Here is an 18,546-nt window from a genome sequence, read left to right as displayed (position 1 = left end):
CAATCTAGCTATGTTTAATAGCTATTTTCAGCAAGTCTAATTTGAAACCTACTTAGGTTCCTACTTCTACTAACGTTAGCATGGTATGACAGTGTTCAATAATAAATTGGCTAGCTAGCTAGCGTAAACTAACTAGCAGGCTATTAGCAAGTGGACTGTTTCTTTAAAGGGGTGCAGCAAGTTGTTTCACGACAAAGAAATAAGACGAATAAACAATGTAAACTATAAATGCCCTGTTTTAGCTAAATATTTAATCGACAGTTGTAGTTGATCACAAAATACTCACTTCAGAAACGCATGAACCTACAGCACTGTCTTGTCTGAAAGCATCATGTTGCCTGGATACGCTTGCTGTACAGAGAATGGAGTGGCCAGAGCAAACACGTGCCAAACAGATGTCTGGGCTTCTCACTTTTTTCATATTTTGGCAATTCATTTGTTGTAATATGTTTCTTCAGGTGAAGAGTTTGGCAAAGGGGAATGAATGTCATCTGAAGAAAACCATTTTCACAATGAAAGCAAATGTAAACTCATACAGAAAATAACCTTAAACAATACTTTTATTAGAACATGAAATTGACATTAAATCAGTTGAAAATGGAAGTCTTCTAATCTATGGGCTCAAACATGTAATTAACTCACAGCCACCCAGTGGCATACCAAAGCAGAGCTAGTGGTAAGGTTGACCCGAAGATCTTTATGATCCTGATCCTCCTGCTGGTCACATTGTCCTTATAATTTTTGGATGGGCACAATGTTGCATCTGTTGGGGGAAAAAATAATAAGCCGTCAATAGTCAATCTCTCTTAGATATATATGCATCTTGGCATGGCATGTATTTTAACATCCATGCTATCAAATGTGAACTACAGTAAAATTAGATAAAATAGAAATCAGTCTAAACATCCAGCTCAATAGGTAGGAAACTCACCCCAGTAAACCTCTCCCTGACCACTGCTGTGGGGTAAGGCCCATTTGGGTTTTCTGGCCATTTCGAATCACTGTAACGCTTAATGGTTTCTACAGAGAAAATGGAACGACAACATGTCATGCCTGGTAAGTTATCACTGTTACAGACTGCATTTCATTGCTTTCATCATGACACATGAAATGATCATGATAATGATGAGGTCATTTGGCATATGAACAATAAAATAAAAGTGGTTATACCAACATTATTCTGATCAGACTAACACACCCCTTCACTATGCTGAACCACCGAGGCAATATTCTGCAGGTTCTGGAAGGTCCTTGTGTTGACGGATCCAAACGCTATGATTTCATCATTAACTCGCAGGCCCTATGGGGAAGAAACATACATTTCTCACAAATGAAAACAAAACCACCCTTAAATACCCCAAACAAACACGAAGTAGATACCCATGCCAGTGTTGTAAAAAAAATCTATATATGTTTTAGGTCAATCTAGGAACTGTAAACACTCACAGCCTGACAGGCAGGGGAGCCTTGTGAGACAGCATCCACACGGGCGAAGGGAGAGGGCAGGGTGACCTCCTGCTCCATGGACTCTGCCTGGTCCTGGTCCCGCTTTGCCTTCTCTCGAGCATGCAGCCTGTGCAGGGCCTCCTCAATTTCCACCATGATGGCTTTGTGATCATTCTGTAGACCTGCCACGTTGACAAGGTTGTCATAGTAAGCAGAGAAAATGCCAGAAGGAACGTACTGCATCACTGTAAATTGGTTGTCTAACTGTTGTCAAGTAATGTGTCAGTCAAAACATTTTATATTGAACAGCAGTGCTCCAAGCTCTCTTACAAGAAATACTGTGCCTTGCTGTTCTGATCTGGTACACATTAACATCTGCGCGAGGGAAGCCCTCTGCATCAACTAGAGGGCCTTCCATTCCAACGCCTTGCTAAAAGGGAACACACAAATTATAAATGAAGGGAAAACATATTTCTTGCAGAATAGATGTTTTTGAACCTTTACGTAATTTTGCACGTCAGTTAAGAACACATTTCTATTTACAATAACAGCCTACCAAAAGGCCTCCTGCGGGGACAGGGGCTGGGATTAAAATTAAAATCTAAATATAGGACAAAACACACATCACGACACCACAACACTACATAAAGAGAGACCTAAGACAACAACATAGCAGCAAAAATATTATAGCCCCACAACACGCATGCACGTTGTTTCTAACGTTAGATAAGCAATGATGTAAAGTAACTAAGCAAAAATACTTTGATGTACTACTTAAGTCATGTTTTCGGTATACAGTGGGGCAAAAAAGTATTTAGTCAGCCACCAATTGTGCAAGTTCTCCCACTTAAAAAGATGAGAGAGGCCTGTAATTTTCATCATAGGTACACTTCAACTATGACAGACAAAATGATGGAAAAAAATCCAGAAAACCACACTGTAGGATTTTTAATGAATTTATTTGCAAATTATGGTGGAAAATAAGTATTTGGTCAATAACAAAAGTTTATCTCAATACTTTGTTACGTTTTCTGTAAGTCTTCACAAGGTTTTCACACACTGTTGCTGGTATTTTGGCCCATTCCTCCATGCAGATCTCCTCTAGAGCAGTGATGTTTTGGGACTGTTGCTGGGCAACACGGACTTTCAACTCCCTCCAAAGATTTTCTATGGGGTTGAGATCTGGAGACTGGCTAGGCCACTCCAGGACCTTGAAATGCTTCTTACGAAGCCACTCCTTCGTTACCCGGGCGGTGTGTTTGGGATCATTGTCATGCTGAAAGACCCAGCCACGTTTCATCTTCAATGCCCTTGCTGATGGAAGGAGGTTTTCACTCAAAATCTCACGATATATGGCCCCATTCATTCTTTCCTTTACACGGATCAGTCGTCCTGGTCCCTTTGCAGAAAAACAGCCCCAAAGCATGATGTTTCCACCCCCATGCTTCACAGTAGGTATGGTGTTCTTTGGATGCAACTCAGCATTCTTTGTCCTCCAAACACGACGAGTTGAGTTTTTACCAAAAAGTTATATTTTGGTTTCATCTGACATTCTCCCAATCTTCTTCTGGATCATCCAAATGCTCTCTAGCAAACTTCAGACGGGCGTAGTGTGTTACTGGTGGTAGGCTTTGTTACTTTGGTCCCAGCTCTCTGCAGGTCATTCACTAGGTCCCCTCGTGTGGTTCTGGGATTTTTGCTCACCGTTCTTGTGATCGTTTTGACCCCACAGGGTGAGATCTTGCGTGGAGCCCCAGATCGAGGGAGATTATCAGTGGTCTTGTTGTATGTCTTCCATTTCCTAATAATTGCTCCCACAGTTGATTTCTTCAAACCAAGCTGCTTACCTATTCCAGATTCAGTCTTCCCACCCTGGTGCAGGTCTACAATTGTCTTTCTGGTGTCCTTTGACAGCTCTTTGGTCTTGGCCATAGTGGAGTTTGAAGTGTGGCTGTTTGAGGTTGTGGACAGGTGTCTTTTATACTGATAACAAGTTCAAACAGGTGCCATTAATACAGGTAACGAGTGGAGTACAGAGGAGCCTCTTAAAGAAGAAGTTACAGGTCTGTGAGAGCCAGAAATCTTGCTTGTTTGTAGGTGACCAAATACTTATTTCCACCATAATTTGCAAATAAATTCATTAAAAATCCTACAATGTGATTTTCTGGATTTTTTTCTCTCATTTTGTCTGTCATAGTTGAAGTGTACCTATGATGAAAATTACAGGCCTCTCTCATCTTTTTAAGTGGGAGAACTTGCACAATTGGTGGCTGACTAAATATTTTTTTGCCCCACTGTATGTATTTCACAAATTATATTTTTGACAACTTTTACTCCACTACCTTTCTAAAGAATATATGTACCATTTATTCCCATACATTTTCACTGACACCAAAAAGTACTCGTAAAAAAATGTAATGCCCAGGCAGGAGAGCAATTTGGTTCAATTCACACACCTACCAATATCATTCTACTGGCTCTGATCTGGCGGACTCATTAAGCAAAAATACTGTGTTTGGAAATTATGTCCGAATGTTGGAGTGTGCTCCTAGCTGACCGTAAATTTTAAAAACAATATCATGTGGTCTGGTTTGCTTGATATAAGTAATTACTTTACTTTGTCAAGTATGACAATTGAGTCATTTTTCCAACTCTGTACCTACATTTAAAACCAGATACTTTCTCTAGTATTTTACTGCGTGACTTTCACTTGAGCCATTTTCTCATAAAGTATCTTTAAGTATGTCAACTTAGTACTTTTCCCCACTACTGCTGACAGTGGTGTAAAGTACTCAAGTAGTTTGTGGGATCTGTACTTTCCCATTTATATTTTTGACAACTTTTACTTCACTACATTCCTCAAGAAAAGTATGTACTTCTTACTCCATAAATTTTAACCAGACACCCAATACTACTTGTTACATTTTGAATCCTTAGCAGGACAGGGAAATGGTCCAAGATAACACATGGTCATCCCTTTTGCCTCTGATCACAAATATATATTTTATCAATTATGTCTGGGTGTTGGAGTGTGCCCCTGGCTATCCATACATTATAAAAAACCATTCAAATGGTGCTGCCTGCTTTGCTTAATTTAACGAATTTGAAATCATTTATCATTTTGATACTGAAGTATATTTTAGCAATTTTGACACTAAGTATATTTCAAACGAAATACTTTGACTTTTACTCAAGTAGTATTTCACTGGGTGACTTTTACTTGAGTAATTTTCCATTAGGGTATCTATACTTTTACTCAAGTACGAAAATTGGGTACTTTTTTTTCCACCACTGACTGTTGATTAGACAGACTGAATAAAAGCAGCATTGACTGACATACAACATATTGGAAAAAAATAACCTAGTTTGAGCTCGCTAACGATAGCTGGTCCACAATGTAAACGTACCAACTTACATCTTCCAAAACGTCGTAGTAAGCTTTAATTTGTTCTTCAATGTTGTCTTTCTTTTTTATAAGACTTTGGACCGCTTCCATTGTCGAATTTCCATTGTTTTCCTCAGTCATCATTATGATCCTCTCTCGTCCGGAAAGAACTACAACTACGAGTCGGCGAACAGCAAATACGTCCCAGAAAGCGCGAAGTAAAAACTTCTTTAGGGGCAGTCACTATTTCCGGTTTCTATGTGCTGCAAACCGTCGTAAAAAAAATAGTAAGAATGCGAGAGAGTGCAGAGCTAAATTGCCTATAAAACATCAAAACCTACTTACAAGAAAATCAGCTTCTTGGTTAAAGCAAAATATTTCAATGGATACAGAACAAAAATAAAGTCCACTTTTCCTTATGTTTTTTCTTTAATTAGAGGGTCTGCTGTACATTCACTAACAATATTTCTTCATGATCTTCAGAAAATTTTATTTAAAACATGTAAACAAGGTTCTTCACAAAAGTTAGTGCTATTAATGAGTAGAATGATTACATGGAATAGAATCAGCTTTTAAACAAGAACAGGTATATGCAAGGGATTGTAACTGTACCTTCAACAGTCTAATATTGGAAAGTAAGACGTAATCCATAATCACAAACATTCAAATAAAGTATTCTACTTTGACTGAGCCACCTCTACTTTACAGGGTTCTACAATAACAGGTTTCACATTTTATTCACAATCTTCATTACTAGTTTTTGCAAAGGCACTTGGGTTTATCTTAATTGAGTAATCTAAGAAATATGATAGCAGCAATCAATAGTAAGTCTGCTCACTACCCAAGTAAGTGCTAAATTACAAAAATAATTGTCCAACTGTCCTGATATTTAAACTTCAGGGTGCAAGACATAGCTTTTCTCTGACAGCATATAAGAGCACATTTCTTGTAGATAAGAGAGTAACGTACAAACAAATAAGAGAACCTTAGAAACGTTAAACAAGGTCAAGAATGTAAACAGATGACAGCACTTTGTGACCCGTTAAACCAAATAGCAAAAAATAATTGCTTGTGTTAACAATGGTTTCAAGATCGGCATTTGTCATCAGGTTGTGCTTTTGGTGTGCAAAGTTGGCATCAAGGAATGTTGAGGTCTGTTTCTCTTTTGAGGATCCCGCCGAACCAAAAAAGTATGCCCTTATTTGGTACCTCTGTTATCAATTAAGCTACTTCCTATAGTCCTACATAAATACTTATTTTAGCCAATCACCTGCAACTCACTAATATTTACCCCACAAAGCTCACACAAGCATGAAGAACCAGGGTAAAAAGGTTTCCCACTGTACCCCAGTCTTAATATGGCTAACACTCTGCCTCTGTTAGACAAGTGTTGTTGTTGGACTCTTGACCATCTAGCAACAACACTGACTGGTCTTTGACATCATCTGCCTGTGTTAGAGTAGAGACAGAATGGCTTTGCAAAAACTCTGACTGGGCTTTAATTTCTTCTTGTGTCAGAGCAGACTGGAATGTTACCTCATCTATCTGTGCCTTGACAGACTGTACCCAATGCTGTAGCTGCTCTTTTAGGGCATTTAGTCCTTGGTCCACCTTCTCCTGTCGACCCTTCAGGTCCTCTAGTTGGTCTTGCGTCTCCCTGGCCATCTTTTGCCTCTCACTGCCCCTCTTTGAGGGAGCACGGCGACCCTGCATGTAGCCCTCAAACTCCACTGGGCTTAGGTTGAGTGCTGGCCCATCCAGCTTCTCAATGAAGGCCACTGCACAACACTACATTAAAACAAAACGATAACATTACCAAAAACAGACTGTAGTAATCTCAGCACAAGTCATTCAAGACTATTTACAATCAACTAATGTACCGTACACATGTACATATTAGCTCACCAAATTGGTGAAGTAGTAGCCACTCTCTCCTGCCATCAGGCTGTGAGGGAGGCCGAAGCGGATCACATACTGCATGTTGGAGTGAAGCCGGGGTGGGTTGGCCTTTAGTACTACGTAAATCAGGCCAGACAGGTAGTCATCAGCATTTGCTGGCTCACTATTGGAAGTGGAGAGAGCCTGGAAGACATTCTGACTGCACTTACATACGCATGTAAGCTTGTCCTGTGGCGCACGCTTGGCATCCATCTCGATTATGGCTGGGGATTGTGAGTGTAACAGTTAGTGCACAGGTGGAATTTGAAAAGGTCTGGAAATGTTTTAGTCAAACTAGTCATTTGGCTTTCTTCATAATGAGATTTCAGTGCTGCTGGTGTCATCTTTTAGCCAAATAAAGGAACACTGTCTTCCTTTAAAATAAGTCACCTGTTATAGCAGGCAAAAAGGGATCACTGACAACCTCAGCCCGCTCGTCAGGGAAAGGCACCCTCAGCATGTGGGGGGTGACCCAGTTTAAGGACCTGTCAAAGTTCAATTCATATTAAAAACAATGTTGAACTAAGTTGAATCACAATACTAGTCATTAACATTGCTAATATAGTCTATCTAGCATCACCGAGACCCATGGTACGGGGAATGGGTTTGGTATGAATGTTAGACAAGGTTATGCATGGCAGTCTGACCGTATCCTCCTCTGGAGTGCCAAGTCTTTCACTTCATCGTCACAGCTGTCATGGCAGAACACCCACTTGTGCAGACGCGTCATGATCAGCTTCTCCATGTGCTCCATCATCTGAGAGACCTGAATCTCTGAAAGACCTACCAATACAGCAGACACAGTGAACAAGTATGTGAAGTTGGGGAATAGGATAGAGTGAAGTGTTCAGTGCAATATGTTGTGTAATGAGAATGATATTCAAGGATGAACAAAAGTATTGTCTATATGTTAAGTGAACAAACATAGGCCCACAATAATTAACATCAAATGGGAACCCACACAGCAGCTCAGAAACAGCTAAATGGCCTCATTACTCACTACTGAAATGCACAGCGATGTTCTGGTAAAAGTCTTGAACAAGGTCAGATTGCTTCTGCACTGGCAGGCCCTGCAGCAGGAAAGAAAATACAATAAATACATGAAATAAGAGAGGCATTATTCAAACTTCAAATATCAAGGTAAAAGAAAAGCAGCACAAGAAGCAGGCAATGGAAAGGAACCGGAACTTGACAATTAGAAAAGGCAGTTGAGAGGGCCATAAAAACAGAAGTTGGAAGAGAAAAGTAATTGCAGAGATAAGAGTGGTGGATAAAGAGGAAGGAAGCACATTACGTGGTAAGCCTCCATGGTGTTGAGGAAAGCAGTGCAACGGGACTGCAGACGTTGAGAGGATGGGTTCCTCAGCAGCTTCAGGAAGCTGGTAAAATCCCCTGGCTCAATGCTCTGATAGGCTTTTAATATAGCCACCTGGCCCTCTGAAGACTCTGAAAGAGCATAGGGGTTCTCATAAGACCGCTATTACGGTGTTGGCTAAACATTTTTTGCTTTGTATCACTTCAGATTATAGACCCCAAAGAAATGCACATTAAAATACTCATACAGTTGTGGAAATGACATAACTGTTTTCAATGACTGAACAGAGGAAGTGCAGAGGGAATCACCTGGGCGTTTAGGAGGGGACGGTCCACCCCAGAAGAGCCTCCTCATCGTATTCACTTTGCGACCCTTCTCCATATTCTTCTTCTCCTCAAATTTAGAAAAGGTGAGGGGAGAACCTGCATCATTGTGGGGCCTGACAGCAGGGAACAACAAAGGAAACATTTTAATATTTCCCAGATCAAAAGACCTGATAAGTCTCTGGTGGACTTGTCTTGTCAATATTTATGAACGACAACAAAACCCATTACCCAGTCTCCTGCCTGTCCGCCTCTGCTTTACGGGTTCGTTCTCGCCAGCACTTGGAGCAAAATCCCTGCCATGCAGGGTTGCCATAATAACCACACGCATCCTTGCAGAGAAGCTCTGCTTGAGTGACTCGGATCCCTCTTTGCTGCTCCGCCGCCATACTTCAGCACTCTTTTACTCCCACCTGGTGACATAGCAAAGACAATTGTTTAACTGTTTTGAACAACTCATAGACAAAAATACATAAAGAAAGAATGTAAATACAAAGGCAGTAGTGGAAATAAATGGATTTGTTACATAGCATAGTTGCAGTTGGAGTCAACACCCCCCCTTAAAAATGTGGTCCTCCAATTAACTGTCCAATTGTAATTCTGTTTGTGGAACATCCTAAATTGTTGTAACGTTAGTTATATCCAATCGAAACCCTGAGTAATATAACGAGGATCAAGTAGCTAGATCAACCTTTTTCACAATAAAGATTACCAGTAAGTGATAGATAAAATATCTAACATGATGCCATTTAATCGAGCACAGCCACTGGTTCTTAGCTACTTTTAGCAACGCAGGTGTACGTAGATACATTAGCGTTACTTTCAATTGTATTGTTTTGCACAAAAACAGACCGCAGGAATCTAGAAGTTAAATACATTTGCATTTCAACTTCCAGTGTCGATATTTTGTCTCAAATTACCTTCGTCAAAATGACCAACCGTCCTGTCCGCGGGCACAGTAACGTTACGTTGAAATTGAATTGCATTTAACTTTTGGCTTCCCGAGGACTGTTTTTGTTCAACCTAATACAGTTGAAATATGTAAAAACACGCGTTTTTAAAACCAACTAACTGATTCAGACGTCTTTTCTGACAGTAAAATAAAACATATTCCTTACTTAGCAAAACAAATTGTTCAGCAAAGTAGTCATATTCCTGGTAAGATAACATAATGTGTCGCACTTCAGCAGTTGTCCTAACGTTACCACTACTCCAGCTATAAAGTTTAAGGTTAACATAGCCCAAATTCAAAACCTATTCATATAATAAATACAGACTGAGAGAAAGCTAACCAAGAAATTAAATGGTGAGCTCACAGCTGGTAGCTAATTTGTTGTGCTAACGTTAACTAGCTAGTACGAGAAGGCTCCAAAAGACTAGATAAATTAGCTACTTATATATCATGCAAACATTTTAATGACGTATAACCAAAACCCAAATGGTTGATAATCTTCGATTTTAGTAACTATAGCTAACAACTTTTGATAGCTAGCAAGAAAAATACTTACCTTGGCAGGTTCACTTGGTTGACCGATGTGACGTGATGACGTGTCATCAGCTGCCTGTCTGATGACCCCATAGAATTAGAATAGTAGAATGTACATGAATCTTCTTTTGATGGGATAAAGGTCAGCCATGTTGGTCAACCATGGCCAGTGCTGTGATATTGGGCGCTTTCCAGCGGATCACTTTTGTCAAGAGTTGACCAACGTCTTTCAAACATTGTCTGACTTGCGACTAAATGTCTACTGCATTAACTTTACACAAATCATGTGATCAGGTCATGCAGTTTTTGATGAGATCGCCTTCAAGTTGCTTCTCACCAACTGCATTGTGGCAAGCACTATGTCAAACAATCATTAGGGTGTTTTTGTTTGACCCACGCGAACATGGTCAAAGAAATGACTGAAACCGGTACCAACTTTCCTGCAATTCTAAAGCTACAGGGGATACAAGTAAAATGTATATTTGAGACCTAATTTCCAACCAATTCATTGTACACACAAGTTATGTTTTCAGTTCGTGAGTGTGTGATATGGGGGTATAGAAAAGTTGATTTCGACATTTATACAGAAATACTTTTATAAACAGTAGCAGCTGTGTTGACACTGCCATGTTGATCTGAACCTTGCTGTTGGAAAACCACTACTGTCTGACTTTTGGCTGTCGCAGTTGCACCTACCTCAACTTCACTCTCCACCTTTTGTCTACAGTTGGCATTCTTAGGCTTACCGCTGGAAGACACCCCATTTCCTTAAAGGTGCACTATGCAGAAATCGCACCCCCATTTCCTGGTTTAATAGTTTGCCTTATTTCAGTTTGTGTGTCAAACAAGCAAGTATAGTGTAGACTGTAGAGAATCATTGTACCATCTAAACCGCTGTGAAATATTTTTTTACATAACCAAAAATATAGTATTTTCAGCTGGTATAGAAAACTGAAAGTAAAATACAAAAACAAAACTTAATGGGAAGCATAGAAATAGTGTACTAATAACTCTACCGATTTATTGACATGCTTTCAATAAGAATGACAGATCTGTAACTCAGCTACATATTGCAGCTTTAAGTAGTTGAACATGTTATTACTCCAACCTCTTGTGAAAGTGACAAACCGACACGTTTTCATTTGTCAAAAACAACTTTATATATCAAAGGGAGTGCCTTTAATTTGACGCCCAGCAGTTCGGCACGATTAAATGTTTCTGTGTATGAGCTTAGCTAGCCAACCTCGCCATGACATCGCCTACAAGTGTAATATGGGATTTCGATTGGGAAATGCAGTTTCTGCCTATCTTCCACAGGAGGCTGCTGAGGGGATGAAGTCTCATAATAATGGCTGGAATGGAGTGAATGGTATCAAATGCATGGAAACCATGTGTTCGATATCATTCCATTTATTCCGTTCCATCCATTACTATGAGCCCGTCCTCCACAATTAAAGTGCCACCGGCCACTTATGCTATCTTCATACTGTACTGTATATGGTGTAATCATTACTCTTTTTCAGTCACTGCCCCCCTCCCCACCCCTATTGTTTTCAATCCATTCACGCCTGCATACACCAATTCATGGACCGTCTATATCCGGGTAGCATCTGGTTTATATGGCCCAACATCACATGGCACAAAATCACATGGCACTAGCACTCGGTGTTGCCAACTATTTTTCAAGGAAAGTAGCTGTTGGTTGCTCCATTTGTCGCTAGATGACGCGCATGCGCACTACATTTCTGTAAAAAACCTCAATACAAAAAAATAAACACCATCTGCTGAAGAAGACATTTCAGGCCCATTTATCACTCTCGCTTTGCCTTTTCCTCTCTGTTATTAGAGCGGAGAGAGGCAGGGGAGAAGAGCGAAGAGAGGCGGGGCTAGGGGTGCAATTGATGGGTGCACACCAACAATGTATACAGTGCCTTCGGAAAGTATTCAGACCCCTTGACTTTTTCCACATTTTGTTATGTTACAGCCTTATTCTAAAATCGATTAAAATGCCCACCACCCCCAATCTACACACAATACCCCATAATTATTAGCAAAAAAACTGGTTTAGAAATGTACATAAGTATTCAGACCCTTAGTCCTTTGTTGATACACCTTTGGCAGCGATTTCAGCATTGAGTCTTCTTGGGTATGATGCTACAAGCTTGGCACACCTGTATTTGGGGAGATTCTCCCATTCTTCTCTGCAGATCCTCTCAAGCTCTGTCAGGTTGGATGGGGACCGTCACTGCACAGCTATAAAATCGCTACTGGGCAATTTACATAGACACCCCCCACTCCCTTTTGTACACTGCTGCTACTCCCTGTTTATTATCTATGCATAGTCACTTCACCCCCACCTACATGTACTTGTTGTAACACTTGTACGTGTTACTTTTTGTTGTCGTCTACTTGGTAAATATTTTCTTAACTATTCTTGAACTGCACTGTTGGTTAAGGGCTTGTAAGTAAGCGTTTCACGGTAAAGTCTATACGTGTTGTATTCGAACACGTGACAAATAAAGTTGGATTTGATTGCAAGACGCGCTGTGCTAATACTCTAGATCGCTGGTACTCTACATACAAGACCACTGATAATCTCCCTCGATCTGGGGCTCCACGCAAGATCTCACCCCGTGGGGTCAAAATGATGACAAGAACGGTGAGCAAAACTCCCAGAACCACATGGGGGGACCTAGTGAATGTCCTGCAGAGAGCTGGGACCAAAGTAACAAAGCCTACCATCAGCAAGGGCATTGAAGATGAAACGTGGCTGGGTCTTTCAGCATGACAATGATCCCAAACACACTGCCCGGGCAACGAAGGAGTGGCTTCGTAAGAAGCATTTCAAGGTCCTGGAGTGGCCTAGCCAGTCTCCAGATCTCAACCCCATAGAAAATCTTTGGAGGGAGTTGAAAGTCCGTGTAGCCCAGCAACAGACCCAAAACATCACTGCTCTAGAGGAGATCTGCATGGAGGAATGGGCCAAAATACCAGCAACAGTGTGTGAAAACCTTGTGAAGACTTACAGAAAACGTAACAAAGTATTGAGATAAACTTTTGTTATTGACCAAATACTTATTTTCCACCATAATTTGCCAATAAATTCATTAAAAATCATACAATGTGATTTTCTGGATTTTTTTTCAAATTTTGTCTGTCATAGTTGAAGTGTACCTATGATGAAAACTACAGGCCTCTCATCTTTTTAAGTGGGAGAACTTGCACAATTGGTAACCAGTACACCAGTAAATACTTTTTTTGCCCCACTGTATGTGGCAGGGTCTACAGGAAATCACGGACTACAAAAACAGCCACGTCACAGACACCGACATCATGCTTCCAGACCAACTAAACACCTTTGCACGCTTGAGGATAATACAGTGCCACCGCGTCCCAGCTCGCTAACAAAGACTGCGTCCCCCCCTCTCCTCTGTGTCTGACTTGAGTAAAACATTTAAACTTGTTAACCTTCGCAAGGCTGCTGGCCCAGACGGCATCCCTAGCCGCGTCCTCAGAGCATACGCAGACCAGCTGGCTGGTGTGTTTACGGACATATTCAAACACTCCCTATCCCAGTCTGTTGTCCCCACATGCATTAAGATGGATACCATTGTTCCTGTACCCAAGAAGGCAAAGGTAACTGAACTACATGACTACCGCCCCGTAGCACTCACTTCTGTCATCATTAAGTGATTTGAGAGGCTAGTCAAATCACCGCCACCTTACCGGCCACCCTAGACCCACTTCAGTTTGCATACCGTCCCAACAGGTCCACAGACGATGCAATCGCCATCACACTGCACACTGGCCTATCCCATCTGGACAAAAATAATACCCATGTAAAAATACTGTTCATTGACTACAGCTCAGCATTCAACATCATAGTACCCTCCAAGCTCATCATCAAGCTGGAGGCCCTGGGTCTCAACCCCGCCCTGCACAACTGGGTCCTGGACTTTCTGAGGGGCCGCCCCGAAGTGGTGAAGGCAGGAAACAACATCTCCACTTCGCTGACCCTCAACACTGGGACCCCACAAGGGTGTGTGCTCAGCCCTCTCCTGTACTGCCTGTTCACCCACAACTGCGTGGCCATGCACTCCTCCAAATCTATCATTAAGTTTGCAGTAGTGGGCCTGATCACCAACAATGACGAGACAGCCTACAGGGAGGAGGTGAGGGCACTTGGAGTGTGGTGTCAGGAAAACAACCTCACTCAACGTCAACAAAACAAAGGGACAGCAGTGGGAAGGTGGAAAGTTCCTGGGCGTACACATCACAGACAAACTGAAATGGTCCACCCATACAGACAGTGTGGTGAAGAAGGCGCAACAGTGCCTCTTCAACCTCAGGCTTGTCACCTAAAACCCTCACAAACTTTTACAGATGCACAATCGAGAGCATCCTGTCGGGCTGTATCACAGCCTGGTACAGCAACTGCATCTCCCTCAACCGCAAGGCTCTCCAGAGGATGGTGCTGTCTGCACAACATATCACCGGGGCAAACTTCCTGCCCTCCATGACACCTACAGCACCCAATGTCACAGGAAGGACGAGAACCACCCGAGCCACTGCCTGTTCACACCCCTATCATCCAGAAGGCGAGGTCAGTACAGGTGCATCAAAGCTGGGACCGAGAGATTGAAAAACAGCATCTATCGCAAGGCCATCAGACTGCTAAACAGCAATCACTAACTCAGCGAGGCTGCTGCCTACATTGAGACCCAATCACTGGACACTTTAATAAATAGATCACCAGTCACTTTAAACAATGCCACTTTAAATAATGCCACTAACAATGTTAACATATCTTACATTACTCATATCACATGTACAGTATATCACAAAAGTGAGTACACCCCTCACATTTTTGTAAATATTTGAGTATATCTTTTCATGTGACAACACTGAAGAAATGACACTTTGCTACAATGTAAAGTAGGGAGTGTACAGCTTGTATAACAGTGTAAATTTGCTGTCCCTTCAAAATAACTCAACACACAGCCATTAATGTCTAAACCGCTGGCAACAAAAGTGAGTACACCCCTAAGTGAAAATGTCCAAATTGGGCCCAATTAGCCATTTTCCCTCCTCTGTGTCATGTGACTCGTTAGTGTTACAAGGTCTCAGGTGTGAATGGGGAGCAGGTGTGTTAAATTTCATGTCGTCGCTCTCACAATCCCTCATACTGACTGGTCACTGGAAGTTCAACATGGCATCTCATGGCAAAGAACTCTCTGAGGATCTGAAAAAAATAATTGTTGCTCTACATAAAGATGGCCTGGGCTATAAGAAGATTGCAAAGACCCTGAAACTAAGCTGCAGCACGGTGGCCAAGACCATACAGCGGTTTAACTGGACAGGTTCCACTCAGAACAGGCCTCGCCATGGTCGACCAAAGAAGTTGAGTGCACATGCTCAGCTTCATAACCAGAGGTTGTCTTTGGGAAATAGACGTATGAGTGCTGCCAGCATTGCTGCAGAGGTTGAAGGGGTGGGGGTGTCAGCCCGTCAGTGCTCAGACCATACGCCGTACACTGCATCAAATTGGTCTGCATGGCTGTCGTCCCAGAAGGAAGCCTCTTCTAAAGATGATGCACAAGAAAGCCCGCAAACAGTTTGTATATACTGATTTTATACCATCTACTGCACATTGCCTATGCCGCTCGGCCATCGCTCATCCATATACCTTTAGATTTGTGTGTATTAGGTAGTTGTTGAGGAATTGTTAGATATTATTGCACTAGAAGCACAAGCAACTAGAAGCACAAGCATTTCACTACGTTCGCATTAACATTAAATCTTGATTTGAGTGTCTTTCCAAATCATGTCCAATCAATTGAATTTACCACAGGTGGACTCCAATCAAGTTGTAGAAACATCTCAAGGATGATCAATGGAAACAGGATGCATCTGAGTTAAATATGGAGTCTCATAGCAAAGGATCTGAATACTTATGTAAATACGTTTTTTTTTTCTCTCCTTAATCTAGGGCAGGCGGAACCCCTCGACAACATTCCGCTGAAAAGGCAGCGCGAAATTCAAAAATATTTTTTAGAAATATGTAACTTTCACACATTAACAAGTCCAATACAGAAAATAACAAGATGTTTATCTTTCAATCTACCCATCGTGTCCAATTTAAAAAATGCTTTACAGCTAAAGCACAACATATGATTATGTTAGGTCAGAGTCAAGTCTCAAAAACACACACAGCATTTTCCAGCCAAAGATAGGAGTCACAAAAAGCAGAAATATAGATAAAATTAATCACTAACCTTTGATGATCTTCATCAGATGACACTCATAAGACATCATGTTACACAATACATGTATGTTTTGTTCGATAATGTGCATATTTATATCCAAAAATCTCAGTTTACATTGGAGCGTTACGTGCAGTAATGTTTTGATTCCAAAACATTCGGTGATTTTGCAGAAATACTCATAATAAACATTGATAAAAGATGCAAGTCTTATTCACAGAATTAAAGATAGACAGACTTATTCTCTATTCAGCTGCTGTGTCAGTTTTTGAAAAACTTTATGAAAAAAGCATAATCTGAGAACGGTGCTTAGAACCCAAAACAGCCAGAGGAATATCCACCATTTTAGCGTCAACAGAACCTAGAAAAAACACTATAAATATTCCCTTACCTTTGATGATCTTCATCAGAAGGCACTCCCAGGAGTCCCAGTTCGACAATAAATGACTGATTTGTTCCATAAAGTTCCATCATTTAGCCATGCGTGTTCAGCCCAGTAATCCATCTTCATGAGGCGCGAGCACTTACTTCAGACAAAAACTCAAAGTTCCGTTACAGTCCGTAGAAACAAGTAAAATTATGTATGCAATCAATCTTTAGGATGTTTTAAACATAAATCATCAATAATGTTCCAACCAGAGAATGTCATTGTCTGAAAAAAAGCATTGGAATGAGAGCAAACTCGGTCGGGAGACCGAGGCTCTCTGCCAGACCACTCACTCAAAGAGCTATTATGAGTCCCTCCTTTATAGTAGAATCCTCAAACCAGTTTCTAAAGATGGTGACATCTAGTGGAAGCGCTAGGAAGTGCATCCTCATTAATATCTTGCTGGGATTTCAATAGGCACTGTTTTGAAAATCGATTTCTCACTTCCTGTTTGGATTTCTTCTCAGGTTTTTGCCTGCCATATGAATTATGTTATACACACAGACAACATTCAAACAGTTTTAGAAACTTCCGAGTGTTTTCTATCCAATACTAATAATAATGTGCATATATTAGCATCTGGGAAAGAATAGGAGGCAGTTCAGTCTGGGCACGCTATTCATCCAAAAGTGAAAATGTTGCCCCCTTATCCCAAAAAGGTTAAATTTGCAGAAAGGTTTTAAAAAACTGTTTTCACTTTGTCATTATGGGGTATTGTGTGTAGATTGCTGAGGATTTGTATTTTTTAATCAATTTTTGAATAAGGCTGAGACAAAATGTGGAAAAAGTCAAGGGGTCTGAATACTTTCCGAAGGCACTGTATCGTTGGTGCACACCGGCAGCAGCTGCGGGGAGGGAGCAGACTGCAGAGCAGGCACACACAAACAAACAGGGAAGTTGCGAAATCAACGAAAAGTTGCTGGAGCAACCTTATCAAGTCGCCAAATTTGTCGCTATACTATTCTAACAATTAAATTGTTAGGGTTGCGTCAATTCGAAATCTGGTATCAGAACAAGTTATAACACTGAGTCACTGATTGTACTCTATTTAATTTTATTAGCTAAGCAATAAATGGCAAATGCAACTTTCGTATATACGGGCTCACTGTAATACCACGCAGGGCAGAACAGGGAACTGACAGGATGTAAGAAAACAGCTGTTCATATACTGTGATAGACATAGTTCCAACCCGTCTGTTAGCCTATCACAGTAGATGCTGAGCGTGGTTTAGACTTGCTCAGCCTATCGCAGGCGCTCAGGCTGGTCCCCGCCTCTTGGCGCTTCTTGGAGTCCACCCTCTGTCGATGTATAGATTCTCACTGTTCTGGTATCACCCCCTAGTTATAACAGGTACTCAGTTCCTGCTATTGTGTTGTTCAGTATTTTTCCATCTCAGTTAAACCTCGTGATGACCACCCCTCCCTATACCTGATTAACCACAACTTTGTAAGATATAGCAAGTCACACCATGTGCTCAATATTGTCACATACAAACACAAGGACAAAGCATCTGCTGGGCTGTTATCTACAGTTTTGCAACATGCAGGTCACACCATGTTACTCAGTTCTTGTCACACACACAAACAGGCAAGTAGATGTAGCTAGCAGTTGTTTAATCTCATGATGATGCTCAAGTGCACAAATGCAGATACTTCACACAGCCAACATCAGACAATATTTAATCATATACATGGTAATGGCTATAATGTAAAACACAGAATCCCACACTGGTGTTACTGTTCTTGCCGGTAACAGCAGTGACATGACGATAACGCCAGTGACAATCAATAACACCAAACTTTTTTTCTCAACAAAATATTTTATAAACCCTCAACAATTATATTTAAAAAATACTTATTAGCATTTTATTACTGTTTCAATATTGTAATCACATAATATGGCTTTCCTTTTGATAGATATGGTGAAATGAGGTGCTGCTGAAAAGCAAAGGCTCTACAGACT

General features: G+C 41.1%; 2 protein-coding genes across 7 annotated transcripts; both read right to left on the bottom strand.

The window, feature by feature from the left end:
- Positions 1–542: 542 nt before the first annotated feature.
- Positions 543–5,020, bottom strand: LOC118358356 (26S proteasome non-ATPase regulatory subunit 9-like). 2 transcript variants are annotated; one of them, XR_004820455.1, is made up of 6 exons: positions 4,862–5,020; positions 1,777–1,876; positions 1,447–1,628; positions 1,175–1,300; positions 932–1,020; positions 543–763 (listed from the first exon to the last, which is right to left on the bottom strand). XR_004820455.1 is itself a non-coding variant. In XM_035736094.1 (6 exons), exons 1-6 carry the CDS (start codon positions 4,973–4,975, stop codon positions 733–735), a joined length of 618 nt encoding a protein of 205 aa, XP_035591987.1. In that variant the 5' UTR covers positions 4,976–5,020; the 3' UTR covers positions 543–732. The 2 variants fall into 2 exon arrangements, 1 of the variants encoding a protein (XP_035591987.1); XM_035736094.1 differs by having other exon boundaries at positions 1,199–1,300.
- A 284-nt stretch (positions 5,021–5,304) lies between these two features.
- On the bottom strand, positions 5,305–10,647 carry LOC118358351 (rab5 GDP/GTP exchange factor-like). Of its 5 annotated transcripts, none has more exons than XM_035736081.2 (10): positions 10,590–10,647; positions 9,916–9,973; positions 8,639–8,820; positions 8,393–8,523; positions 8,064–8,215; positions 7,770–7,839; positions 7,417–7,552; positions 7,160–7,254; positions 6,737–6,993; positions 5,305–6,619 (listed from the first exon to the last, which is right to left on the bottom strand). In XM_035736081.2, the coding sequence occupies exons 3-10, from the start codon at positions 8,794–8,796 to the stop codon at positions 6,194–6,196; spliced, it is 1,425 nt and encodes a 474-aa protein (XP_035591974.1). In that variant the 5' UTR covers positions 8,797–8,820; positions 9,916–9,973; positions 10,590–10,647; the 3' UTR covers positions 5,305–6,193. The 5 variants fall into 5 exon arrangements, with proteins under 5 accessions (XP_035591974.1, XP_035591978.1, XP_035591977.1 ...); XM_035736085.2 differs by lacking the exon at positions 10,590–10,647 and having other exon boundaries at positions 6,737–6,846; positions 6,940–6,993; positions 9,916–10,104; XM_035736084.2 differs by lacking the exons at positions 9,916–9,973; positions 10,590–10,647 and adding exons at positions 9,328–9,430; positions 9,526–9,861.
- Between the last annotated feature and the right edge of the window lie 7,899 nt (positions 10,648–18,546).

This window comes from Oncorhynchus keta, chromosome 25 (assembly GCF_023373465.1).
Source record: "Oncorhynchus keta strain PuntledgeMale-10-30-2019 chromosome 25, Oket_V2, whole genome shotgun sequence".
In the NCBI taxonomy this organism is placed as follows: Eukaryota; Metazoa; Chordata; class Actinopteri; order Salmoniformes; family Salmonidae; genus Oncorhynchus; species Oncorhynchus keta.
This window is presented reverse-complemented; position numbering and strand designations above follow the sequence as displayed.